General features: G+C 48.4%; 1 protein-coding gene across 2 annotated transcripts in view; it reads right to left on the bottom strand.

Moving 5' to 3' along the window:
- GFRA2 (GDNF family receptor alpha 2) overlaps positions 1-27940 on the bottom strand; it is a 112035-nt gene that overhangs the window by 7286 nt on the left and 76809 nt on the right. Inside the window, exons 5-7 of one of the 2 annotated variants that reach the window (XM_003412488.4) lie at positions 10682-10791; positions 9736-9876; positions 6973-7145 (exon numbers count right to left, since the gene is read on the bottom strand). In XM_003412488.4, the coding sequence (XP_003412536.1) occupies positions 6973-7145; positions 9736-9876; positions 10682-10791 (424 nt within the window). Of the gene's footprint in view, positions 1-6893; positions 7146-9735; positions 9877-10681; positions 10792-27940 lie in introns of both variants that reach the window. The other variant, XM_064272730.1, reaches the window with a different exon arrangement.

The raw sequence follows: 27940 nt of genomic DNA, 5'->3' as shown, positions 1-27940 counted from the left end.
CCCTCACCCTTAACTCTGGGACAGCCAACTTCCTGCCGCCACACACACACACATACACACACACACCTCCTCCAGGAGTTTCAAAGATAAATAAGTCACAGCTCTACCCTTGGGAAGCTCACACATCCACACAATCACCTCCACACCAGTCAAAACATCTGAAGAAGGAGAGAAGAGGCGCCATCTTTCTCTAAAACTCCCAGGCTGCAGGCTGTCCTCAGAGGCCATGTTCCCCCTTAAGGCTGCCTTTGATATCAACCTCACCTGGTTTTCCTGGGCTTTGATGGAAGGCGTCTGTGGGAACAGAGTGGCTTACTCCAGCCCCTGTCCCTGCCCCTACTCTGAGCATCTCAACCCTGAGGTAAGCCCAGGGTCTGTGGATTCCCACAATTCCAAAGGGAACAGGCCTAAGCTGCTAGCATGGCAGGAAACAGGGCTTCTAATCAGCAAAGCCTCCTGACTAGGAGGTGGGGAGAGGGACTCTGTGGGGAGAGTGGGCTGCTTGGGCTGGCCTGTGGGACACCATGAGAAGCATTAAAAAAAACAGCTTGTGCACGTGGCACCAGGAGACATAAACTGGGAAGGGGCACAGACACAGAAGGAGGACAGTAGCAAAGGAAACGGTCATCCTTTTAGAAATGTCTCCCAGGGAGGTCCCTGTTCCCAGAGAGTTGGAAAGAAATTGTCTTCCTCCTCTGCCTTGCCAAACTCTGACTCCATCCCACCCCTAAACCCCAGGGGTGGCAGTTTCCAGATCCTTGCTACTCTGGCCCAAGCACTAGGGACTAAGTCTGGTGTTATATCTATGGGAAAATATTGACTCTCTCCTGTTTCCCTGTTTCTGTTCCTGACCCCACACTCAAACCCTGAGTCCCCATGGACTCTTCCCACACTTGTGCCCCACCAGCCAGTCACCGGGGCCATCCCTTCTGTACTCACTCCAGTAACCCACACCTCTTCCTCCCCTCCCTCCCCGCCACTCTAGCTCAATCCCTCATTTCTTATCTCCCACTATCGAAAACATCTCCTCACAGGTCTCCCTGTCTCTCCAGCCTCTCTCCTTTGTCAAACAATCTCCACCTGCTGTCAGATTAATCTTCCTAAATCACAGCTTTGATCATGACTCTCCTGCTCAAAAGCCTTCCGTGGTGTCTCAGCATTCACCATGTCAACCTACTCATCAGGTTTCATTGCCAACCCCTCCCCTTCCCATATGTGTATTTTGTGTTCTTCTACATCCATACTTGCTGCTCCTTTCCATTAGGTTTCAACGAACTTTTTCTGCAAAGAGCCAGGCAGGTCATACCGTTTCTGTCAAAACTACTCAATTCTGCCTATAGCATGTAGGCAATATGTAAACAATAGGGTGTGGTTGTGTTCCAATAAAACTTTATTTATAAAAACAGAGAGTGGGCCAGGTTTGGCCAATAGTTCATAGTGTGCAGACCCCTACTCAACATGCTCTACACTTTCCTGATACCATGCCTTTGCTCCCACTTGTCCCTCTGCCTCGGACACCCCTCACTTACTCCAACCCCAATTCCACATCTCCACATATTCCCTCAAAGACCAGACTTAAGTCACTAGCACCTGGGTCAGACCAGCAAGGCTCTGTGAACTGGGAACTTTGCAGGTGGAGTGCGGTCAGAGGTGGGCAAGGAAGAGGAGAAAGACAGCTTGCTCCCAGCTCCCTGGGCACAGGGGCCTCTCTAGGAGACATGTCTAAAAGGATGACCCTTGCCTAGTCTCTCATGCCTAGCAGCAGGTTTTACCTTGTCAATGAGTCCTTTGCTTCCACTCCCAGTCCAAAGCAGTCCCTCCCTCCTGTGGACCCCCATGACACTTTATTGTTCCTTTTGGTGTGCCAATTATTTTTTCCCTCGTAATTATTGAAGCTCGAATCCTGCCCGCCCTACCTGTAGGAGGACCAGGGTACTCAGCTATTAAGCTTGTTAGCCTCAGTGCCTAGAATATAATAGAAATGCAACAATGATACATGTTGAATAAATGAATGAATGCAAGGATGGATGAATAAATGAACGAGAGAGCTAGAGGAAGGAAGGAAAGAAGGAATGCATTCCAAGTTACAAACAATTGTATCTCGAAGCTGTTAAGCAAGCCATATTTGTAAATCAGAAATATATGCCTACTAGACATCCCAGTACAGTAACTGACTTTTCAGTTCCCACACCCTGAAGCCCACAGGCTTATGTATTGGGTCAGAGGCTCATCAAGGGACCAGACAGGATGAGGGAGGAGATGGAGGTGGTTGCCGAATTTGTTGCAGGCTTGTGATGAGGAGGCCTTGTGGCAACCCCTCCTAAACTCATCTTTAGCACCAACAAGATGTGATTGGCAGTGTCAAGGGTGAGAGCAGAAATTGACTGGTAAATTGACTGGTGAAAACAAGGAGAACAAAGTAGAATAAGTGCTACTAGGGCTTGCCGTGAAGTTCTGGTGGCACAGTCGTAAAGAGGTTGCATGCTAACCAAAATGTCAGCAGTTCAAATCCACCAGCTGTTCCGTGGAAACCAAAGAGGCAGCTCTACTCTGTCCTATAGGGTCGCCATGAGTCAGAATCAACTCAATGGCAATGGGTTAAAGGGTTTAGGGCTTGCCAGTACCACTTAGTAAGCACCACAGGAAAGCTGGGATTCAGTTGATCTGATGGGACCATGCACATTAGCATTCGGAGCCCAAAGGGAATGTCAAGGATGCTAGAAACACTATGCCCAGGGAAAGCACTAACCCCCTGCCAGTCTTCCTCCCCATCCCCACTGCATGCCCTAGTTCAGACCCTGTCATATTATCAAACAGCCTTCTAACCAATCTTTCTACATCCTTGATAGAAATACTCCTTCACTATGCACACAGCGGACCTAATAAACCTCTGTGGGATGGAAAAAAGCTGAATAAAGAGTTGCCTGCAAGCAATAACACAGACCCTGTTCTAGAATGGAAAGCAGCATGTTCCAATAAATCAAATGAATTAGGGGCTCTGGATTCTTGCCCTCAACTTTTATGGACCACCTACCAAGTGCTATGAATCACAGTGCTCTAATCTGAAACGGGTCATGGGGATGACGCAACACCAGGCAGCGTTTTGTTCCATTGTGCACGGGGTCGTCATGAGTCAGGAGCCAATCTGAAGGCAGCTAACCACAACACTACCACTAGTGCCAGGCTCTGTGCACTTAGTTATACAGGGTCACAAAAACAGTGGGATGTGGCCTCGTCCTTGAGGGACTCTTGCGCGGTATGGGTGAGTATAGCACATGAGGCAAATGCTCAAATGAAGCAAAGTGGGAGCCCAAAGGTAGGAGGCACCTTTGCCTAGGAGAATCTGGGAAGATCACACAAAAGTATGATGACATCTGAGTAGGATTCACCAGGTAGAGGAGTGGGTGGGCCAAGGGGCAGGAGGGAGGGGATGAAGAGGCATTTCAGTGAGAGGGACCAACAAATGGAAGGGCCTAGCATCCTGCTGACCCCATTCCTGAGGCCCTACAACAGGACTGCCTTGTGGCTTCAGAAACAAAGAGCCTTGGATGAGTGTCCAAGACTGACCTGTCTCGTATAGATGCCCCCACTCCAGCGACCAGTAGAAAGAAGGGAAAAGAAAAGGGAACCCACGTGAGGTGTATGGGCACGGCCAGAAGGCCCAGGAGAGACCATTCTGCAGATCCTGCCTGGCCCTCTCCAAGTTCCATACAGCCCTAGGCAGGCATGGCTGCTCCGGGAGGGAGCCACAGCCAGGAGTGAAAGCACAAGAACAGAGCTAGAAACAGCATCAAAGACACCAGCATAGTCCACCAAGCAGGCCCAGGTACAGGGCCACTCAGGGGCCTCCCCAGGTACTGGGTTCTCTGTGGTACCTACAGACACCCATATCTCTACTCAGGAGCCCCCAGTGGAAATGCCCTGCCCTTACATAGGAAAGTCCTTTGCGGGAGGAAATTGGAAGAGCAGGCAGTGCAATAAAGCCAGAAGAGAATGTGCTGGGTGGCAGGAGGCCTGAGTTCCTGGCCCTGCTGAGCCACCAGTTGGCCATGTGGCTGTGGACCAGTTACTGCCCTTGCTGGGCCTCAGGTCCCCAGGGTTTGAGAAGGAGATCTCTAGACGCCAGACGCCACACGGAGACTGTGGAATCCGACCATGAGTCCCATGTTGGCAGAATCTCTTGGTCAATGAAGGCGAGTCCCTAAAGCTTCCCCAAGGGTCCAGGTAGTATGGATGGGGGCAGGAGAGAGGACAAAGATAAGTAAAATGATCTCGACTCTCTCCAGGGGTATCCAGTGTACACAGCCTCCCTCACCCTCCCCCCCATCTAGGCCTCAGCTTCCTGTCTCTGCCCTCACTTGGGACTCCCTTCTTAGCCATGAGCTCTCATGGGTCCCCATAATTCCCAAGGGCTCCACAACAGACGCCAGAGACCCATTCAATTAGAGACACTCTACACTAGTGGAGCTGAAGAAGGGGACAAAGCACCCCCACCAGCCTCTGGATGAGGACAGAGACTAGGGCTCATTCACTCTGCATTCCTGGCACCTGGCACTAAACAAGAGCTCGTTAAAAATGAAAACACAATCAGGGGTCTTGCCCTTCCATTTCTGTGTGCAAGGAACTGGGGGAGTGACAGTGGATGGGGCCCTCCTTTAAGGGTCTGTTTCTCTTCCTTTCCTCCTGGGATGGCTGTCCCTGGCTGTCCCGCCCACAGAGACAGTGCCCCAGAGTGACTTAGTTAATAGGCCTAGAGTGGCCAAGCCTGTGGGGGCCACCGGCCAGGCAGCCTCCTCAGCCCCTGGGGGTTAATAAAACCTAACATTTGTGTAGTGGTTTTTAGTTTACAAAGCACTTTCACATACATTATCTCACATATAGATCATCCATTATCTCCACTGGAATGAAATCAAAATTAAGCCAAGTCCCTAGACAGTGAGTCTGCAGAAAACCAGGCTGGGGCTAAAAGAAACTGAGTGACAGTTCAACAACCTGCTGAGGAAAAGAAGAAAAAAGACGGGTCTGCAGAGTCATCAGCACTACAGAGGGTTAGGTGGGGAGGGCAGGCATGAAGCCACAGCTGTGAACTTTTCTGTGCCCACAGTGAATCACAGTGAGGGCCTTGGGAAAGGTCTAGTAGCTGCTGAGTCAGCATCTCCCCAGGTAAGCCCACCCAGGGAGCTGGCGGGGGAGGAGTGACATAGGGGAGGCTGCTGGGGCCCGGAGGGACATGTGAGCCACTCTGAATAGCCGACATGGTCACCAGACAGGTAGCATAGCCCTGACCAGCCAAGCTGTCCACCACTCTAGCATGAAATTGAGCTGGTGATTGTCTGTGGACCAGGACCCCAAGTCCCATGCTGGCACCTACTCAAGCATGTCCAGTGTAATTAGAAGCTGCCCAAGGGTGACACTGGCATCTCACCCTAAATCAGGAGGGGTCGGTCTAACTGACAGTAGCAGGGCATGGAAAGGCTGCAAGCTGAGCCCTACATGAGGGCACTTGGAGGTCAGCTGTTACAGAGCAGGGGACCCCACAAAGGAGGGGAAGTGGGAAGAGGGCTTCTCTGACTGGGCCTGGCACCAGCACATGAGCCTATAGGGCAGTGGGTGGTCAGGAGGAACCTGAATCCTCCTTTGAAGCCTGGTCCTTGCTGAGACCCTCATCCTGGCATTGTGAATGCCTGCTGTTGACACCCAAACACCCATGAGCCTACCATTTCATTTGGGCTGGTGCCTTCGTTGCCTCACACACATCCAGGCCTTGCTCCCTTCCCTGCACCTATGCTTAGTCTGTGCCCCTACTGACTGTCTTTCAAATCACATCAATCTTTCTTGGGCAATTCAAGTCCCAGATCCTGCCTAAACCATTCCCCTAACCCCCACCACCCAACACCCCATTGCTTCCCCCCTCCTCTGATCTCCCTGATATACTCTATTAGATTCCCTTTTAAATTCTTTGTACTAGGGGGTATGACTGTGTCTATGCATGTGTGTGTGTGTGTGTGTGTGTGTGTGTGTGTGTGATCTGCTTAGAACCAACCTCTTAAACAGAGGACCTACTGTAGCAAATGGTTTGATACAAGGCAGGGCTGCTCAGCAGAGACAGAGGCTGAGTGGGCGCCCTATGATGTTCCTCCACAGTGCCACATGTATCCCCTGTCATAGTACTGACCACAGTCCATGCCTGATACTTGTTTAATTATTGATGCTCCACAAGACCATAAGGACCATAAAACCCAGGACTGTGTCCACCTCATTCACCAATGTATCCCTAGTATCTACAATAATACCTGGCACAGATAGGGTATGTAATACACTTTGGATGGATGGCTGGGTAGATGGATGGGTGGATGGGTGGATGGATGGGTGGGTGGGTGGGTGGGTGGGTGGATGGATGGGTGGATGGGTGGATGGGTGGGTGGGGGGTACATGGATGGATGGGTGGATAAATGGACGGATGAATAGACAGGGGGTAGACAAACAAATGAACACCATGGGCTTTGGAGCCATATGTAGTTTTGAAATCTGAATCTACCACTAACTAGCTGTGTGACCTTGGGTATGTCACCTAACCTCTGTGGAACAGTTTTCTGTGTACAAAACAAGAATACTAATACCTCAGTATTGTGAGGATTAAATGAGATACGTAGGGAGTCTACTAGCACACTACCTGGTGATTATCAGATGGTTAATAAATGGTTAATAAACCATTACATTTCTCTTGCGCCCCCTGGTATCTAGTATAACACTGTGATAGGCAGGCATTTAACACTTGTAAGATGCAGGCCTAAACTAACAAATATATGAAAAACTACCCCCACTAGCTCTCCCATGTCTCTTGGGTCCTTGCTCCCTCCCTGGCCTCCAGGTTAGTAGCTTCTCCCACCTACCTCTGGTATCACAGTGCTCCTCTAGGCTCTCAGACTGCCCTGCCTCCATTTCCCTTGCTGCAGATCCAAGCCTCCTCACCTGGACAGAAGTGCAGGTGGTGATGACACTGGTCCCCAGGCTGGTGCTATCACTGAGGTCATCTGGCAAAGAAGGAATCTTCTCCACCCGAGGGGCCTGGGTGGCCTGGAATGAGGGGTTCTTAGGGGACAGGTTCACATCTGTTCCATTGCCAAAGGCCTGGATGGCATTTCCTGTTGAGGGGAACGGGGCAAACAGATGTAGAGAGATCAGAGGCCACCTCCACCATGTCTCCCCCTGCTCCCCACTCTGACCACTAGCCTCCCTGTAACAGTCTAGAAACTGGGGACAGGGTGTGTCATGTCCAAAGTTAACTTTGCTGAAGCTCCCTCTCAGGTACCTAAAAAAGTCTCACATCTGGAGAAGGAAATAGCAAGAGGAAGTTGAAAAAGACAGAAAACCCAGAATAGAAAGAAATGCATGTGGTGAGGAATGTAGAAGAGGAGGAGAAAAAGAAGAAGGTGGGAGGAATGGGAAGCCTAGAAGGGAGGAGCGGATCACTCCAAGGATGGTGAGAGCCGCCATCTCAAAGGCATCGTGTGCTGCAGACCACACCCTCCTTGAGGGCCTTCCCCAACCCCAGGTCTGTAGGGACAGAGTCTGCTGACGCCTGTGCCACCTCAGAGGCACCCTGCTGCATGCTCCCATCCTCTGCTGGCACTCCAACAGCCCCAGACTTAACTCTTCCCCTCTTCCCATCATAGACTTTCCCTACCTTCTCTAAACCACTCCCGTGTCCTCAGTTAGCACACTGATTCACTGAGAACTAACTAATCGAACCACCTGGACAAAAATCTCCCCAAGATTCAACCCTATGACCAAGTGCCTAGAGAAATCTCTACCTCCGTGTCCCATACACGCCTCAAACTCATGATGTCTAAAATTGAACTCAGTATCTCTCCCCACTATTTCCAACAATGCTTCCCCCTTCCCCTGTATTTCCAGTCTTGAAGACGTCATCTCTATCTAGCCAAGTCACCCAAGTCAGAAACCTGGGGGTCACCCATGACACCTCACTAATCACCCACTTACAGTCAATGTAGCCTACTATCCACCACATCTCTCTTCTCCATCCTCCTCTCCACAGCTCTGGCTCACAGTCTTTACTGTCCTCTCCCAAAAACAGCTACAGCAGCCTCTGACTGGACTCTCTGTGCTGGGTCACCTGTCAGGCTCACACCTCAACCTCCACCCCTTCCACACTACAACCACAGTGAGCTTTCTGAAATACAGATTTTATCCACATACCACCTGCTTAAATCCCCTTAATGACCCCTACACACCCACCGCCACCACCTGCGGAACATAAAATCCAAACTCCTTCCGGTCTGCAAGACCCTTCATGAGGACTCTATCTGTCCAGGTAACTCTCTATGATCCTCTTCAGTACTATAAAAACCAAAAACCAAACCCACTGCCGTCGAGTCAATTCCGACTCATAGCGACCCTGTAGGACAGGGTAGAACTGCCCTGTAGAGTTTCCAAAGAGCACCTGGCGGATTCGAACTGCCAACCTCTTGGTTAACAGCTGTAGCACTTAACGACTATGCCACCAGGGTTTCCTTCAGTGCTATAAAAAAAGCAAGGCTAAAAGGTATGCAGTTCCCTCAGCCTACCATGTTTTCTGTGGAACCCTGTACTCTGTCCATGGTGGACTGGAGTGCCCTTCCTGCCTCTTCTACTGTTGATCAATGCCCAACTATCTATCCACGGATACTCCTCTGAGCAATGCACATGCCTGTGCAGAACCTCCTTCCTCCAGGTTGACCTGGTCATCTCCACCCTGGGTTCCTGAGGCACCCTGCACAGACCTCCATTCCAGCACTGCTTGCCCCAAACTGTGATTGCTGACCAGCCTCCTGATGGCCTACCTCCATCAGACTGACAAGGATTGTAACTTATATCTCTGAATCCTCAGTGTCATACAGAAAGGAAGGATAGACAAATGGGCAGGAGGAAGAAACGGGGTAAGGAAAGAGGGAAGAGGTCTTCAGGTGGGTGGGGTAGCAGTGAATATCAGACTGGAAAGATCAAAGATAGACACAGCTTGACTGTGGCTAACCTCTCTCTCTCTAGACTTTGCATTAGGAGCTTGATGACTTGAAAAGAACTTCACTGATTCCAAAAGGGAAGAGACTCCTTAAAGGGAGAAGTGAGAGATCCTCATGAGAGGGCTGAAGCTCTCAGGATAACAGACCAGAAATCTTCAGCCAGAAACAGAAAACTTGACATAGGTTTAAGTCCTCTGGTGGTAAACTGAGACTGGCATAGTGAGAGTTCTGGTGTGAATCTCTAAGAGCACAAAAACCAAGAGCCCTGTAGGCAACACACATGGTAGAGAAACCATGTATACACATATAATATACATATCATATGTATACATATATATGTATGTATGTGTGTATATGGAAACCCTGGTGGCGTAGTGGTTAAGTGCTACAGCTGCTAACCAAGAGGTCAGCAGTTCAAATCTGCCAGGTGCTCCTTGGAAACGCTATGGGGCAGTTCTACTCCATCCTATAGGGTCCCTATGAGTCAGAATCAACTCGACAGCAGTGGGTTTGGTTTTTGGTTTTTTATGTGTGTATAGATGCAGATATACATACATACACATACAGATATATATAGTATGTATATATCACTGGCCATCCCAATGGAGGAAGAAGGGAATAACTAGGGCTACGACTAGACTTCTAGGGTCCCTCCTGGAGCAGGAGGGGCACGAGTGGCTTCTGGGGATGAGGAGAAGGTTCCAGGACTTACGGAGGCATGGGTTTTCAGTGAAGTCCCTGAGGAACTTCTCACACTCCTCCTCCATGTTGCCACTCCCACGACAACTACACCAGGGGGACACCACAATGCCAGTGGGACTGGAGTCCACGTAGTTGGGTGTTATGTCAAACCCTGGACAAGGAGAAAGGGGAGGGAAAGGAGAGAGGCGCAGTCAGTTTTTCCCTTTGGGCCCCCAGATCCCAGGCACAACAGGGCAGAAGCTTGGTATCCCCCTCCACTCCCGCTGCCCTCCAAACACACCTACATCCCAACTCACAATCCTAACTCTGAGCATTACTATCCCAATAACCATAAAGGGCAGCAGAGGGCAAGGGGCCAGAGGCAGAGAGAACGCTGGGTTCCTCATCACAGGAAGGCAGAGAAGATACTCAGGAGCCCTCCTCCAAAGCAGGGACCCTTGCTTTCTCCTTTGCTAAAAAGAAGAGAGTGTGTTCTGGAGTCTGGGGAAGTTAGGCTCACATCCTGGTTTGGGTCCCAGTGCCAATATTTACTAGCTATATAAACTTGAGCAAGTTATTCAACTTTTCTAAGCTTCAGTTTCCTCATCTGTAAAATGGAGATACCAATAAGAGCTGTTGTAAGATTAAATAAGACAGCCCATGTAAACTGCTTAACACAGAACTTGGAATGCCACAACCATGCAATAAATGTTACCTTTTGTTATTATTTCAACAGACTTTTAAGGCCTCTGGGGCTCTCCTACCCCTACTATAAAAAGCTGGGACCCTCTGCCTCGATAAAGATCTAGCTTATCCTCTGGTTTCCCATTGGAGTTCTGTCTGAATCTGCGGCAGAGACAAGGGCAAGCTCAGGCTGCCTCCATCTACTGGCCCCTACCTGGGCCTCAGTTCTGTCCCACTCAGACAGGGGCAGCAAGGAGCCACCGTGGCCCCAGGCATGCAGGGAAGATGCTTACCAATCATGCCAGCGTAGGAGCCCAGACACGCCTGGTAATTGTCCGCAGGGCAGCTGGTGAGTGTCTGGTAGGAGGCTCGACAATTGGCATGGAAGTCTGCCAGCCGGGACCTGATGTCAGGGAGAAGACCCAAAGGAGAAAACAGAAGTTGAGTCTGGCGGCTTTCCCGCCCTTCTCCATGCATCCAGGGGCACAGTATCTTCTCTCCGTAGCTTCCAAGGGTGAGAGGAAGCCAGGAAGCGAAAAGGGAGAGTGCGGATAACCAAGTCTTGAGAGGACAGGTGGCTTGTCTCCTCTATCAAGCTGTGAGCTCTCTGAGGATAGAGACCTCCCAGAGTGCCAGGTACATTATGAGTCTTAAGAAGTACCCACAGACTGACTGGCAAAAAGGACTCAAAAGCATGGAAACACCTCACTCAAAATACATCTTTTAGTCAAAAGAACATAAAAAGGACCCAGGGTGGGTTTGCAGAGATGCCTGGAAACAGGCAGGGAAGTGGTCTCCACCTTCTGCTCCGTCACACTTCTGGGATGACCTTGCCCAAGTCCTTCAACACATCATTCTTTTCATCAGCAAGATGGGCCCAAAAATACCAGCCCCACCTACCTTCCAGGTTCCATCTGAGGGTCAAAGGAGCTAGCCCCAGAAAAGAAAAAGAAGAGTCCCCTTAGTATGAGACATCCCTATGGGCAAGGGGATCCTTCTGGCACTTGTCACCCTTCTGCCATCTTTCCCAATCCCACCCAGGCGGAATTAGTCTCTTCTTCTTGAGAGCCCATAACACTCTGCCACCCATTCCTCTACGTTGACACTTACAATGCTGCCTCATAATGACTTGTTCACAGCTCTATGCCCCCCCCACCAGACAATGAGCTGCTTGAAAGCATTCAGTGTCAGGCTCAGGTTTGTCATCCCAGCCCCCAGCACAGGGCCTGGACATGGAGGGTTACGTGGATCACAGGGCAGCCAAGTATAATATGCATGGCAATCCCTTCTTCCTCCCGCCCTAGTGGCCCCTACACACAGACTGTTACCATCAGCCTGCGCAGGGGCAGGATGCTACCCCTCCCCACCATGTCAAATAACAATAATAATCACCCCTTACAGGTTACTGGAAACCCTGGTGGTATAGTGGTTAAGAGCTATGGCTGCTAACCAAAAGGTCAGCAGTTTGAATCCACCAGGCACTCCTTGGAAACTCTACAGGGCAGTTCTACTCTGTCCTACAGGGTCACAATGAGTCAGAATCGACTCGATGGCAACGGGTTTGATTTGGGTTTGGGTTATAGGTTAGTGCCCTTTGCCAAGTGTTCCTCATGTATCTCAGTATTTGTGTCTCACAGCAGTTTCAAGAAGCGGGTACTAAGGTCTTACTCACTGATATTTTCCCAATGATTGGTACATAGTAGCACCTCAATACATATGTGCTCAGTCAGAACTCTGTGATAACCCAACAGGCTATCAGTGGAGAAGGACCAGAACCCAGGACATCTGACTCCCTTGCCTGTGCTCTTTCCACACCATTAAGATGCATCGAGAGCACAATAACCAAGGTCCCTGTAGGCACACCCATGGTGAAGAATCCCAAAGTTAACCACAAAGTCAGCTCCCCGTAGTTCTCCACTGGAACGTCACCTCACTTGAGAAAGCAACGGGTATAATGTGACAGTGGTAGTGTCAGACCTCATCTCACTTCAAGGGGAATGAGATTCACCATCAGGATCAGCCCAAGGCTGATTCCCATGAGGCAGAGGTTAGACATACCTCCACTCTCCAACCTTTACCAATTCTGACACCAGCCGTCCTCTCCACAGCACTCTCTGATTCTCTGCTGGGTTTGATAATTCATTGCAATGGCCACACAGAACTCAGAGAACAAAGTCAGTTATATGGTTTATTAGAGAAGAACATAGGATCAGGATTAACATGGAAGTAACAGAAACAGCATCAACGTCAGGAAGCCCACAGGCAAGGTCTGGAAGCCTCCCCCAAAGTGAAGAGCACACCCCTCCCTTCTTTAGTGTAGGACAGCTCTCTCTCCCTCTCTCTCTCTCAGCCATGCACACCCACTCAGGACAGGCCTCCTCTTGGCCCCTGCCCTGCTCAAGCAAGTGTTACAGCTCTTTTGGCTTCCCTGTAAGTTCCCAGAGGTACCTAATTCTACCAGAAAGCCCCTTGCCTGAAGACCCTCAGTACTCTTGCTCCATGAATCAGCGAACCCTGTTAGCTCCATGCCCAGAGGCACCCCACTCCACCAGAAAGCCTCCTGCCTGGAGGTGCTCAGCACTCTTGCTCCGTGAACTGGCAAACCTACTGTAGCCACCTCATTCCATGAGTTGGGAAGCCCACTAGGACGTCTAGTGCCAGTCTTCTGGTTCTGCTGCCACCATTTTTTTCCTGCGGGACTCTGCCGTGCTTGCCACCACTTCTCACCATCTCGTGCCATCTCCAATGTTACAGCTCTGTCTGTCTCCTGGGTCTGTGAGGTTCTTAGCACAAGGACCCCAGGTCCAAAGGACACACTCTGCTCCAGGCTCTTCTTCTTGATGGTAATGAAGTACCCCCTGCCCCCGACCGTGGGGTGGCTGCTTATATAGGCTTGTGGCTCAATCTTATTGGGAGAATTTTATGGACCCTATTTGCATGACTAACCAATCCTCTCACTGGACTAAACTAATCAATCCCCTCCCAAGTGGCTCCATCTATTTGCATAACAACTGATATTTTCTGCCAGCAGGGACTGGCTTGTTCCCTGGGCAAAAGCAATAAGTTTCTCTAAAGGACTAGGGTAACTGTAACAAGGACTACTGTAACAACTCCTCCGGACCCAGGGAAAAATCTTCCAAACTGTTTTCTTTTTCTCCCTTTTTCATAGAACCAAGGCAAAAGGCCACATAAAGGAATTCATTTCACCAGAGGGAGATAAGACAGAGATTGAGAGAGACTGGGAAAGCCTGAGAGAGGAGAGAGAAGAAAGGCTTTCCATGGGAAGGAAACTGGTACCTGCAGAGACAGGAATAAAGTAGGCACAACCGAGTCACGAGGGAAGATTCTGGACTGTGCCCCACCAGACCCGCACCCTGTTCCCCCACCATCAGAAAAATTCTGGTTTGCCTGGAGGCCCGTGGTCCTAGGGAATGGAGATCTGTGAGAGGGAGGAAGACCTCTGGAGGAACTCCACCCCAATGAGGTCTCCTGTGCCCCAGGCCCCTTGGGCCCACGAAAGCAGCAAGGCACAAGAGATGTAAAACCATGAGCACCAAACTAAAAGTCAGAAGATGAGAGTTCTCAATCCAGCTCTGCCCTAACTCACCAGGTGACCTTGGGAGACTCCCTTGATATCCTGAGATCTGATGTTCTCATTTATCAAGTTAATAAAAAGTACTCTTTGTTGATAGTTTAAAAGGTGTTTTCACATCCATCTTTTATCACTTAATCCTTACAAAGCCTCTGTGAGATCTAACGGGCTGTTGTTATTACTATCCCATTTTACAGATGAATAAGTTGAGCCTTAGAGACACTAAATGACTTTCCCAAGATCACAGAGCCACTTAGCAGTGGAGCCAGGACTCAAACTCAGGACTTCCAACAACAAGGTAGATGCCCTTTCTGTCAGGTCCCACTGCTCCTGGCAAAGGGGTGAGTGTAGAGGACTTTAAAGGTCCTTCCAGAGCCCAACATTCTGTACCTCTGTAAAATTCATTTTGCCTTTCATAGAAAAGAGAAGGAAATCTACAATTGTGCCCACCCTTCCTTCAGCTCATAAACGCACCCTCTATCTCTTCACCTCTAAGCCCAAAAACGGAAAAAGCAGCATTTCCAATCAAGCCTTCACCTCCTGTAGAAAAAAACTTGGTCTCCTGTGGCAAAAAACAGTGTCTTGCCCACCCTCCAACCCAGCCTCGTGTGTGCAAATGAGAAAGAGGAAAAAGAAGAAGGACAGGTCATTCAGGAATTGAGAAGGTCCAGTGAAAGGAAAGATTGAGGGCTGGGGTGGTAGGGGTCAGTTTCTGCCCAATTCCCAGACCTCCAGAGACCTGAGAGGTGGGCTGAGACATTCTAATAAGTAGACAGCATTTAGAGGCACAACAAAACAACGTAAAAAATCCCTAAACTGTTTCAGAAACTTCATTGTTCATTTTGGTTAATGGTCTACCTCCAGAAGGAGCTAAGGGGATATAGTCAGGACCCAACACTGAGGAGGGCTGCAGATGAGCAGTGTAAAGCCAGAGCTGAGCTCCTGCAGGATGTAAGGCAAGAAGGCAGAGAGATTATGAGCAAAGCCATAGAGCAACATCCTCTCCCTCCAAACAGCTTCTCTTAGCTGAAAAAACAGGAGTCCATTCCGATACTGTATGATCACACATACAGCCCTCCTCCCTCTCACACCTCCCCAAGGCCCACCTCCAGTCCCTCCCCATTAAGCCCTTTCTGACCGCCCTCTCACCACATTGATTTCTCCCATCTCTGTATTCCAGCTACACATACAGTCTGAACCAGACAATTGAACACTCAATTGCACAGGGACTTCCTGATATTGCCCTGTTTGGTCTCTCCTACTGGAATAGATGCTCCTAGAGTGAAAGACTCTATTTTTTTCCTCATTCATATCCTCCACAGTCCCTTTGGGAAGGGATGAGGTGGTAGCCACCCATTCATCCATTCCTCAAATACGTACTGAGCCTCTACCGTGTGACTGACAGACTAAGGATGGGAATAGCATGCATGCCAATGCAAAGCCAGAAAGGAAACCCCAGGGAATAGGGTCAGGACAGTATGCCTGCCACCCCAGGGGTCATGGCGTGAGTGAAAAGTCACTGTTGGTTTGTCTGTCTGAGAGGAACACATAGTCTACTACAGCAGACTCCAGGGCCTGGGCTCTATCTGCAGGTGTTGGAAGACTCCCAGATGGCTCCAGCTCCAGCTCAGCACACAAAAGGCCTTGCTTCTCTTCTGCAAAGTTAGTCTCCGATCACTGGGCATTGGGCACCTTGAGGATTCTAAGTGGCCTCACCATCCATCAAGCCTCTCAGCATGTTGTGAAGCCCCATGGGCTGGAGAAACAGTGAACAAGGAGAACATGGTTTTCTGCTGCAAAGGCCCTTTGGGGATTCCAAAATATTTCCCTAATGACCCACAAAGAGAGGCAAGGCAATCTGGAGGAGAGAGGGGAGTGGAGGACGCAGGTCAGGAAAGAGAAGGTGAAAGAGTTCAGAAGCCAGGTGGAAGTGGCCGGTAGGATCCTCAGGACTGAGGGGAGAGGAGCAGGGTCCAGCTGCTCACAAGGTCAGCAAGTGTCTGCCATGTACGTGGTCAGAGAGCCCTTGCTCCGCACTGTCCGCTGGCTGTGTGGCCTGGGGCAAGCTTGCCATGTCTCTGGGGCTCAGTGTCCCCAGTCATCAAATGGGAACAGCTATGCAGGTCTATCTACTTCACAGGGATGCAATGAAGAGCAAGCCAGATAGTGGCTGTGAGAGAGCTGGGAAACAGCAGACACCACAGACAGATAGGAGGCATGGTCCTTATCTGGCTTCTCTACCAAGACTTCTCATCCTGCCCTTGGTGCCTGCCACCACCAACTGCAAGCAGGAAACAGCTTTCTTTGATGTCTGATACTGGAAGGAAAAAAAAACATCTGCTTGCCCTGCCCAGGTGTGTCTGGGTCCCACACAGGGCAACGTGACCATATCAAGGAGAGATGGCTTCCTCTCCCTCTCCTTCAATGACAGGCTCAGGGGTCAGCCTGGTGGGCCACAAGCAAACAATGACCTCCTTACCCCACCCTCCCCTCCAGGCAGCGGGAAGAGAAGCGGAGGCCCTCAAAGGCAGGCAGCATTCCCAAAGCTCCTTTGCCAGGCCTGGGGTGACTGCTGGGTAAAGCACCATCTCTCCTATGCGGCTGTGGCCTACTTCCTTCAGCAGCAGGCCCTATCAGTGCCAGGGCCTCAGGAGAGGAAACTCTATTCAGAGTAAGGGGAGGGGAGTCAGCCTGAGACCAGCAGACAGCAGAGGGGAAGGATGAAGCAAAGGGAAGCAGCTAAGCCTTCTGTTCTTCCACTGCTCCATTCTAGCATCAGCGCGGCCTTGGCAAGCGAAGGCAACAAATGGGGCCATTTAGGAGGATGCTATGTCCAAGTCACCAGGAGGTCTTTGATTGCTCAAGTTTCTCTCCGCCCCTCAGTACATGATAAAGTCTAAGGCTGCCAGCTCCCTCTGTCAGCATCAGAGACCAAGTGGTGTCAATTGCCTTCAAGTCCATGACAAGTTCCAACTCCAGCCAAGACATGAACCAGCCGCGTGAGTGCTTCCAACTCCAGCCCTGGTAGGTAAAATTCTCCAAGGCAAATGTTATCCTTTTCATAATAGATGATGAGCCAGCTGGTAATCTCTGCATAATCTCTGGGCCAGATGTCACTCTTCACCTGCATATACCGTGAGTTCACTGGCTCCTTGGGCTCCATTCTTCCTGCCAGGAACAGACTTTTCCTGGATCAGCCCCACCACATCTCAACTGTCTGCCTTTAAGAGTCCCAGTAAGAGAGATGGCATAAAAGAAAGCATGAGGGTGACAGGCAGATAGAAAAACAAAGAGCCAGCAAGAGAAGCAAAATGAACACAAGCCAAGTCCATTTCAGCCAGAGATCTACTGAAGACTGCCAAATGAGCTCAAGGCAGCAGGTGGATCTGTCCGAAAAACACAAACCCTCTCTGGGCTTGTTTCCTCAGCAGCTGTAGCCTATTCAGTCAAATGCAAGCAACAGGCAAGGGAGAGGTCCCCAATTTGATGATGGGGTTACCAGATTAAATACCAGACGTCCAGCTAAATTTGAATTTCAGATAAACAGCAAACAAAATATTTTCTTTATTGTGGTAAAGATAAGTTGTTGTTGTTGTTAGGTGTCATTGAGTCAGTTCCAATTCACAGCAACCCAATGTACAACAGAAGGAAACACTGCCCGCCCAGTCCTGCGCTATCTTCACAATTGTTGCTCTGCTTGAACCCATTGTTGCAACCACTGTGTCACTCCATCTTGTTGAGGGTCTTCCTCTTTTTCAGTGACCCTCTACTTTCCCAAGCATGATGTTCTTCTCCAGGGACTGATCCCTCCTGAAAACATGTCCAAAGTATGTGAGACGTGGTCTCACCATCCTTGCTTCTAAGGAGCATTCGGATTTTACCTCCTCCAAGACAGACTTGTTCATTCTTTTGGTAGTCCATGGTATATTCAATATTCTTCGCCAACACCACAATTCAAAGGTGTCAATTCTTCTTCTGGTCTTCTTTATTTATTGTCCAGCTTTCACATGCATATGATGCAATTGAAAATACCATGGCTGGCGTCAGGCACACCTTAGTCTTCAAGGTGACATCTTTGCTCTTCAACACTTTAAAGAGGTCTTTTGCAGCAGATTTACCCAATGCAATGGGTCTTTTCATTTCTTGATTGCTCCTTCCACAGGTGTTGATGACGTAAAGATATGGGTAATGATATCTGCCATTTCAACTATCTTCACATGTATAGTTCAGTGACATTAATTATGTTTAACAATCACAATTTAGTGTAAGTATGTCCAAAAGAGGAGCCCCGGTGGCACAATGGTTAAGCGCTCATCTGCTAACTGAAAGGTTGGCAGTTCAAACGCACCAGCCACCCCACAGGAGAAAGACGTGGCAGTCTGTTTTCTTAAACCCTATAAGGCAGTTCTACTCTGTCCTATAGGGCCGCTATGAGTTGGAATCAACTGGATGCCAACAGGTTTTGGTCTACACTAAAAAAAAATTTCATTGTTTATCTGAGATTCAAATTTAACTGGGCAGACTCTATTTTTAGTTGCTAAATCTGGCAACCCTATTTGATGCAAATGTGCACCCAGTAAAGGGAAAAGGAGTCAAAGGTGCGTGTTCAGAGACCAACCCACGCGAGCCAAAATTATCCAGATGGGACAGGTGGACTTCCTAAATCATCCAAATAGGGGATCAGTGGTTCTCAAAGTGGGGGCCACAAACCAACAGCATCAGCATCACCTGGGTACTTCTTAGAAGTGCAAATTCTCCAGGTCCCACCTTGGACAAATAAGATCTGAAATGCAAGGGGTGGGGCCCAGCAATCTGTGCTTTTACAAGGCCTCCAGGCAATTCTGAGGCACACTAAAGTTTGAGGACCTCTGCATGGATGGCACAGATTTCAGAGCTGGGGTGGTAGCTATCCTTTAGACCTCACTTAGCTTTAAATAGCACTACCATATGGCTGGCCCAGTAATGGGAAGAGAACAAAAGCTTCAGGCCATAGCCCAAGCAGGCTCATGCCTACATGACAAAAAATACACATGTACACATACATATACACACACATGCATGCAACTGTTCCCACACAGATGCACAATTTCACTCGGATATATGTGTCTCAGTGCTATGCTTTGGTCTTAGCCAAGAGGAAGTACAAACATCTGTTATCAATGAGATCTTTCCTTGGTCCATGTCTTAGTTATCTAGTGCTGCTATAACAGAAATAAAAGTGGGTGGCTGTAACAAACAGAAATTTATTCTCTCACAGTTTAGGAGGCTGGAAGTCCAAATTCAGGGTGCCAGCTCCAGGGGAAGGCCTTCTCTCTCTGACAGCTCAGGGGGAAGGTCCATGTCATCAATCTTCCCCTGGGTCTAGGAGTTTCTCAGTGTAGGGACCCCAGGTACTAAGGATGCACTCCGCTCCTGGCTCTTCTTTCTTGGTGGTAGGAGGTCCCTTCTCTCTCTGCTCGATTCTGTCTCTTTTTGTCTCTTCTAAGATAAAAGGTGTGACTCTAGCAAGGGTGCTGCAAACCCACCCTAATCCTCATTAACATAAACTATCATGTCTCGTGAGCTTAACCGACAACTCACTTCCAAATGGGACCATAACCACAGGCATACAGGTAGGATTAACAAAACATAGTTACATCAGATCACAAAATGGAGGAAAACCACACAATACTGGGAACTATGGCCTAGCTAAGTTGACACAAATCTCTAGGGGACACAAATCAGTCCATGACAGTACAGGTTATAAACACCTTCCCAAATGCATATGTTTTCACAAATTAATCTGGCCTAGGTTTCTCAGGGATGAAACTTCTCCTATTGAACTCCCAGACTTTCCAAAGCTGGCCACTGTGGCCCAAAGCACTTGTAAACTTCTCGAAGTTCCCATTTATCAGGCTATACCTGTGATGCTGCTGCCACGGAGAACAACTGGTGTCCACTGGTTGTCAAAGTGGAAGAAGGAGAAAGGAAACTAACATTGATTGAGGACCTACTACATGTCAGATGCTGCTATCTGATTTAATTTTCTAAACATTCCACAAAGTAAAAATAGTCCACAATTAGGACACTATAGCTCAGAGAGACTAGACGCATGGTCACAGACCCCACATCAGGGTAGGCACCTGCCAAAAAGGACAGGAATTTATCTTCCACTCTCTGCTGCCATGACCAACCACTGCCAACCATAACTTCCAGGGTCAGCCGCCAGCACTGCCAGGTGCAAATGAACAGGGCACTTGCATATTCATGGAGGGAAAAGAGGGCTCCTAAGAAGTACAAATTACTCATGATGGGCTTCACAGACAATTCTTGGAAATGCAGAGAAAATGGCTTTAATGGACCCAAGTGCCTGTGGAATGGCTTTCTGCGGTTCCCTCCAGCAGTGCAGGGCTTAGTTAAGTGGGTTCAATGTTATGTGACACTGAAAAAGTGAAAAACGGATTTCACCCACATGGCTGCTTGCTGACACCTCCAGGGCTCACTGTAGACAGCCTGGTCCTCCGTCCTTCCCTGCCTCCTCCAAGCCACTACCACCAGCTGTTTCATGAAATCAAGAATCCACTTGGCTTTCTTCCCTCTTGTTTATTCTTTAACTGTACAGTAGATACTTATTATTTTTCTGTCCAGAACAGCAGTGCCCATAAGGATGGAGCAGGGGAGGGGGATTTCTCTTCCTCTCTCCAGGTAGTTCTAATAAAGGTTGCCAATCAGTACTCCTCCTCATGGGCCACAGCATGGACATGTGGCCCAGCCTGGGCCAATCACAGAACCCCATCTTCCTGGCCACACTATCTGGTCTAAGAATAAGGAAACAACACAAGCTAGACCAATCAGGGTCCTTCTCTGAAGTTTTCCTAATGGATAGGCAAAAAAGATCATTCTTTTCTTCCTGGTTATAAGACACCATGGATATGAGCCCAGATATACAGAGTTGTAGCCTCCTTGTCACAATAAGAATACACATGCAACTAGCCTGCAGAGAGAAGGAGAAACAAAAGACATGGAGATAGAGACAAAGTCCTATTTCAGGTTCAGCCCTTAGATAAACCCTGCCTTTTCTGTATTTTACCCTGTAAGCTAATACATTCCTTTTTTATTTTACTTAAGCTAGTTGGGTCTCTATCACTTAAAACAGAAAAATTCTTGACTACCACCTAGCTTCCCTCTCAGATGTTACATGATTTTATCTATCCAAGTTCTAGGCAAGCCAAAAAGACACACATTAAAAAGGACATAGACCAAAATCAAATCCACAAAGGGTCTGTCTAATCCATGCAAAAGAGCCAGACGGCAGGAGCACCGTCATAATGACAGCAACTATGAAAACAGATGATGATAAAATTCATGAAGGAAGCCAGACCTGGCCTTGGACTCTTTCTCTAGCTCAACTACAAAGGGATGGCTCCAACAGATTTCAACACCACAGAAAGCTACATATGAATTCAAAATGACAAGGATGTATATTGTGTCAATAGATGAAAACTCAAAACAGGAAATCATGTTTAGGGAAAAAAGCAGAAAGCAATACAATGTATGCACCTTGGTTACAAACAGGGGAAAATGTTGGTTGTACGAACCAGTGAGATGCAGAGGTAAATTTCAAAGATGTTAATAGAGTTTACTGTTCATTATGTTCCTTTTTAATAAAGTTGCTTTAAGATTGTAATTTTTTTTTTTTTTAGTTTAATTGAACTAGGCTTCAAAAATCCTAAGTTATTATAAACAGTGATTTTCTAAGCCTTCAGTTAGAGAAAATATCATTAGTTCGGAAGCATCTGCAAATTGAACTGACCTTCTGTCCCAAGACAAAGAGGTTGAGGGAGGAAAGCCATCATCTCGGAGGAGAATTGACTACATAGTACCAGGAAGTTTCAATGGCTAGGAGCTTGCAGGTTGGAGAAAGGACTCGGTGCCACCCTGTGAAATGACCACTGAACCTTTTTGTACGTGACCGAGACCTCCATGGAGGCTGCCTCAAGTAGAAATGTTTGAGTCTCCTCCCACAAGAGACCTTGAACTCCATGAGTCCTCCTCTTGGTCCTGGGGAGGCATGCTCAGTCACGCAGACCTGATTCTGGGGTCACACTGACTGGGCTTGAACTGTGGCTCAGCTTCTCACTAGCTGTGTCACCTTGAGCAAGTCATTAAATCTCTCTAGGCCTCAGTCTCCTCATCTGCAAAATGGAGGTAATAATAGTGCTTACCTTATATGGTTGTTGTGAGGGTTAAATGAGATACCCAATGAGCAAATGTATGTAAGTACTTAGACAGTGCCCAGCACATAGTGGGTGTTCCATCAACACTTACTGTTGTGGCTATTAATAGTGGGGGGCTCCGCTAAACACTCCTTATCACAAAGCACTGTGTAAAGGGCCTGAGCTCTTACCCTTCAGGCCAAAGGGACATAATATGTCTGTTCTCCTAATCAGCACCCCTTACATTTGTACAGTCATACAAAGTGCTTTCATAAACACCGCCATGTTTTACTCTGACAACGATTCTCTGAAGCTGGTACTAGTACCCCTGTTTTACAGATAAGGAAACAGAGGCCTGCTTCCTGGCAGCAAAGCCAGAAGACTTAGGTTCAAATCCTAGCTCCAAAGCTAGTGGATTTGCCCTTCCACCACGCTGCCCCAGCCGTTGCCCAACCAAAGCCACTGCCGTAGAGTCGATTCTGACTCACAGTGACCCCACGGGTTTCCAAGGCTGTAAATCTCTACGGAAGCTGACTGCTGCATCTTTCTCCCGCAGAGTTGTTGGTGGTTTCAAACCACCAATCTTTCAGTTAGCAGTCAAGTGCTTTAACCATTGCGTCATCAGGGGACTCCCAGTCCTTGCCCCGCCTTCTCTTTTTCCAAGTCCCTACTCCCTCCTCTCACTCAGCATTTTGAAGTCATAGACTGAGGGAGGTTTATTTCTCTTCTGGCATCATCCAAGGGAATTCATGAGTACTGCCTTTCTCCTTGCCACCCCCCCCCCCCCCCGCTTTTCCATCTGGCCTAGAACTCACCCAGCATTTACTTTCTCCTCAGCTGACCCATGAGGGTGTCTGTGGGAAATGACCTGGACAGTGCTGTGGCTGGAGCCACTGGACCCCAGCTGACCAGAAGTAATCAATTAGACCCAGGCCACCACCAAGACACTAACAGGCCAACCACAGCAGCTGGCCCAAACCTGCTTTGGGAGAGGGGTAGGAGGGTCTAGGTATGGTAGAAGCCAACCCAAGCCCACAGGGATCTCCCACACAGAGCCCAGAGGTTGGAGGACCCGGACCATTTCCTTCCCCAAGAGACTACCACTGGATATACTCCTTCATTTCCTCCAAAAACACAGGCAGATGGGCAGGTACTCTTTTCTCGATTTTTCCTCAATCCCTTCACCTACGTTGCAAACCTATTATTACCCAGTAAGAAGAGAAAGGAATTAAATGTATGCATCATTTGATTTTAATTGAAGGACTGTTCTATTTCATTGAACTGCTAAGTAAGCTGAACAAGAGATTGTGTTTACATAAGCAAACCCTGAGTCACTATAGACTTGCTGTCACATTAAGTCAATACTTATGAAGGCTCTCTATTTAATTATTCAGTGAGGATTGACTTATTATTGTGTTAAGAGTGTGGTTAGCCTTGAGCTAGGTAGCCAGCCAACTGAAAGATTCCAACTTTCTCTGAATGCTGATATTGTTCTTGCTGGTGGTATGAGGTTAGGTTTCTTCTCTCTCTCTCTCTTCTCACCCCTGCCCTCGCTCCTGCTCCAGAGCAAAAAGCTCCACATTAACTCCCTTAAATCAGGGGTAGCAGGTGATCCTGGGAGGCCAGGGTGTGGGCAAGGTCCAATCTGCCAATTAGTTGGCCTCTGAAATGGTCTTCCTAACACCAGCCATTAGTCCCTAAGAACCTGACATCTGAAGTATTATTTTTTTAGTTCTTTTGTCCTAACAATCCCTGCCTTTATTTTTCCCATCACTAACTCCAAAGACCTCCTACTCAAAGTCCCAGACCCCTCCCCATCTTTGTTATTTCCAACATTTTCCCTCCCTTCAAACCCCACAGAACGTGTTTCTCAGCTTTTGCAATTCATCCAAATTCTATTATTCCATGGCATATTGTTACAAAGATTCATATAAGTTCTTACCTCAAATCACATTTCCTGAAATATACAGAGAAAAAAAAACTCAGAGGTAGATACTTAGCCTCAACTGCAGACCAACTGGCGAGGCAGAACGGCATGGTGGTTAAGGGCAAAATCCCTGGCACCAATCCCCCGGTTCACACCCCAGCTCTGACAACTGCAAGTAGAATAACCTTGGGCAAGTTACTTAACCCCTCTGTGACTCAACATCCTCAGCCATAAAAAGGGGTTAATAGTTTCTGGGAAGAGAAGTGAGAATACCGTAAAGTGTCTGGGACAGGGCCATCATGTTAGGACACATATGTTAGCTTCTTTCAGGGGCCACTGTGTTTCTAGTCTCTGACTCTGATGACCACAGCCCCCACTAACCTTACTAAAGGAGAACACCCTAGGTTTCTAGAGCCATATCATTTGCCACCCTGATCCTCACCCATAACCAGGGCCCCATTGACCTCCATCATCCCATCTCGTCACCCACCACACCCTCTTCTCTCCCTCCCCAAGCCCTTGTAGCAATATCAAACTGCACACACTCCCCAACCAAGATGTTCCATATGTCCTTGGCCTGCATTGCTTCTCCTGCCAGGAATGCTTTCCCCCAGCCATGTTCTCCTTGAAACTTCCTCCTGTCCACCCTCCAAAACCCAGTTCAGGTGCCCCTCTTGCAGAAATCTCTGAATGCCTTGCCCGAAACTCTGAACTCCAATTATTGTGCTTAAATCATCATATCATAATTTGTATTATTTTCACATATGTTTCTTCCATTAAACTATGTGTTCTTTCAAAACAGAAGTCACCCAATTCATGTTTGAATCTTCAGTGCCTGGCATAGTTTCTGGCACCTAATAGGGACTCAACAGCCATTGGAAAGAGGGAGGGAGGGATGGAGAAAAGATGGAAGGATTAGATGGATGGATGGACGGACAGACAGACAGATGGATGGACGGATGGGGACTGTATTTGGGGGCATAGAGGACTTTTCTTTAAGCAACAGGAGATCCTAGAACTCTCCTAACACCTCCCCCTGAAAAACAAAATTATAGACAGATCTCTAGCTGGCATTGCAGCAAAAAGTGTCAACATTGCATTAACTGGGGCTTTGGCGCTCCAAGACAACTCTGGCCCTAAAAATGCCCTGCAGTGGATCTGCCTTCCTCCCCCCTCCTCTGATCCTGCTAGGCAGTTGTTAGGAACTTGGAAAAGTATCTTCGCTATCTCTGGTTAATAGCCATTCACTAAAGGAGGCCCCAGTGGCCTGCAAGAATTAACACACGTCCTTAAGCACCACTCTTAACATGAAGAAGTACCTCCGGGATGTCCCTGTGGAGAAGGGCTGGGTGAGTGTCCATTCTCAAACAAGCAGAAAGGCAAAGGGAGTGAGTGATAGGGCAGCATATTTGGGTCACAAAGTCCATTGCCTACAAGCCGTAGTCCCTGGAAGTGCTGTTTCACCTCCCTGTGCCTCAGTGGCTGTAAAAGCTGCATACCTCAATGAAACCACAGATACAAAATTGCGTCTGAAAAATACAACTCATTCCATAAATGTTCATTATTTTTTGGGAAAAATAAAAAGAGAATAAGGCAATCCTATCACACCCAAATTCTCCTCTTCAGGTAACTCAACAGACAAGCCCCTGGTGAAGAGAGCCGAGACTGAGCAGGAGCCGTGGAGGCTGGTGTGGGCAGAGTAGGTGAGAAGCCTGCACACTAGCGCCCAGACCCGCCAGGATGTGAGAAGGCCCGTGTGTGCGGTTGGGGTCTGCTCTAGAAAACCACAGGGAAAACACAACTTCAGAGCCCACAGCGTCCTCAGGGAGACCTGACCCCCAGCCCCTCCCCACCACCCTCCATTTCAGGCCCTTTATAGCAAACTGCATAGAGAAATAGTTTTCCCATCAGGCAAATATCTGGGCAGCTATGCCACCAGCACTAGGAGTCTTTCTCATTATATAGACTAATGAGAACGCTGTGCTTCTCAGGAACAATTTATCAAGGCAACATCCATTATAAATGACATTTTTTCTGAACTAACAAAGGATATGAGGCTTGGGAAACTGGTTAAAAGGAAATGTTTAGCTGATTCCTGAAACCATTCAGAAATTAATTACCCAACCCCTTGCTGGCCTGTGCTCCTTCCCCTCGGTGCCCCTCCTCCGCGCTCCGACTCCCTCCCCTGTCCTTCCACCTCCCCACACCTGAGCCAGCTACGTTGGGGAAGGGGAGCTGCTGGCTCCCGGGAATGCACTGCCTTAGGAGAGGAGGAAAAGTCTTAAGTGGCAGCATCACCGAAGCATACAAGACCAGATTATTTGTGGTCCCAACTTGCTGATGCAAGATGAAAAAATACAGCAAACTGCAGCTGCTGAACTCAGCTTTTTCTTCTTCTTCTTCTTTCTTTCCCCTTCGCTGAGGTTAGTGTTTTACAAAAAGGGCTTAAAAAAATAAAATCTGTAAACTAGGGGTTTCCAACCTGTCAGCTCAAGGTCAAGCACACAGAACGCGGCATCCAGGGAGGACGGGATACAGGTACTTTGTCTCACCTACATGCAGTACACTCGTGCACACGAGTCCCCCCGTGTCCTGCAAAGGCCCTCCCACCTGACAGGCACACGCAAGGCTACATACCCTCTCGGTCTCCCAAATCACAGGTCCCTTCCCTAAGCCCTGAATCTTCTGTCCTCTCTTTCTACTCTCTTAAAAAAAAAAAGTTTGTTTTTTTTTTTTTTACTCCACAGCAAATGACACTTGTAGGCCCCCCTTTGACATCAGAGGGATATAAGCCTGGGAGACACTACCCTGTGCTGACAAGTGTGTGCATCAGCCCTTACTATATGGAGCTACCCGCCTCTAGAGAAGGACATCATGTTTGATAAGGTAGAGGGTCAGCGAAAAAGAGGAAGACCCTCAACGAGATGGACTGACACAGTGGCTGCAACACTGGGTTCAAGCATAACAATGATTGTGAGGATGGTGCAGGACTGGACGGTGTTTCATTCTGTTGTACACAGGGTGGCTATGAGCTGGAACCAACTCGACAGCACCTGACAACAACGCCTGCCTTACAAGAGTCCTTTGGTGGTGCAACTGGTTAAGCACTTGACTACTAACCAAAAGGTTGGTGGTCCAAACCTTCCCAGAGGTACCTCAGAAGAAAGGCCTGGTGATCTGCTTCCAAAGGATCACAGCCATGAAAACCCTCTGGTGTACAGTTCTACTCTGAAAAATACAAGGCTGTCATGAGTCAGAATTGACTCAATGGCAGCTGGTTTGGTTTTTTGGTTTTACCATCTTACAGCGGGGCATCTTCTACCAATGTGCCTTACCACGTGTAGGGGGCTGAATGGAAACCAGAGGAACATAGCAGACAGCTCCAGCCAAGGGGAGCAGATGGCTATTGGGTCCCACTCATTAGGCACTAGGCCTCTGGAAACCAACTGAAATCCTCTACTATAAAGAAATTAAATATCAGGACCCTGGAGCTCCTGAGAATTCGAACTAGAGCCTCTGACTTCAACCAAGGAGAAGATAAAGTGTCCAGGTAGACTATTCCCATGAGACAGGAAAAAAAGATGGGAATTCCTTTGTAGAGACAGAATGCCAAGCAAGAAGGAATGAGGAGACTCTTAACTAGCTCATCAAGAGTTTGGATGTATTTATCTTAGAATAAGCAGATTTGGTCTTCACTGCTTCTACTGGGAGTCCCTCGCAGATATCTGTCTCTCCTTCTTGCAGGGGTCTGCCAAGGCTGAGGTTCAAGGGATGGGAGATGGAACATAGGGGTGCGGCAGAAAGGAGAACTCGAGTCAAAGTCCCAGACAAAGGTGAA

The sequence above is a fragment of the Loxodonta africana genome, chromosome 19 (assembly GCF_030014295.1).
Source record: "Loxodonta africana isolate mLoxAfr1 chromosome 19, mLoxAfr1.hap2, whole genome shotgun sequence".
Taxonomy (NCBI): Eukaryota; Metazoa; Chordata; class Mammalia; order Proboscidea; family Elephantidae; genus Loxodonta; species Loxodonta africana.
The sequence above is the reverse complement of the archived record's forward strand: the minus strand, read 5'-3'. Positions and strand labels throughout refer to the sequence as shown.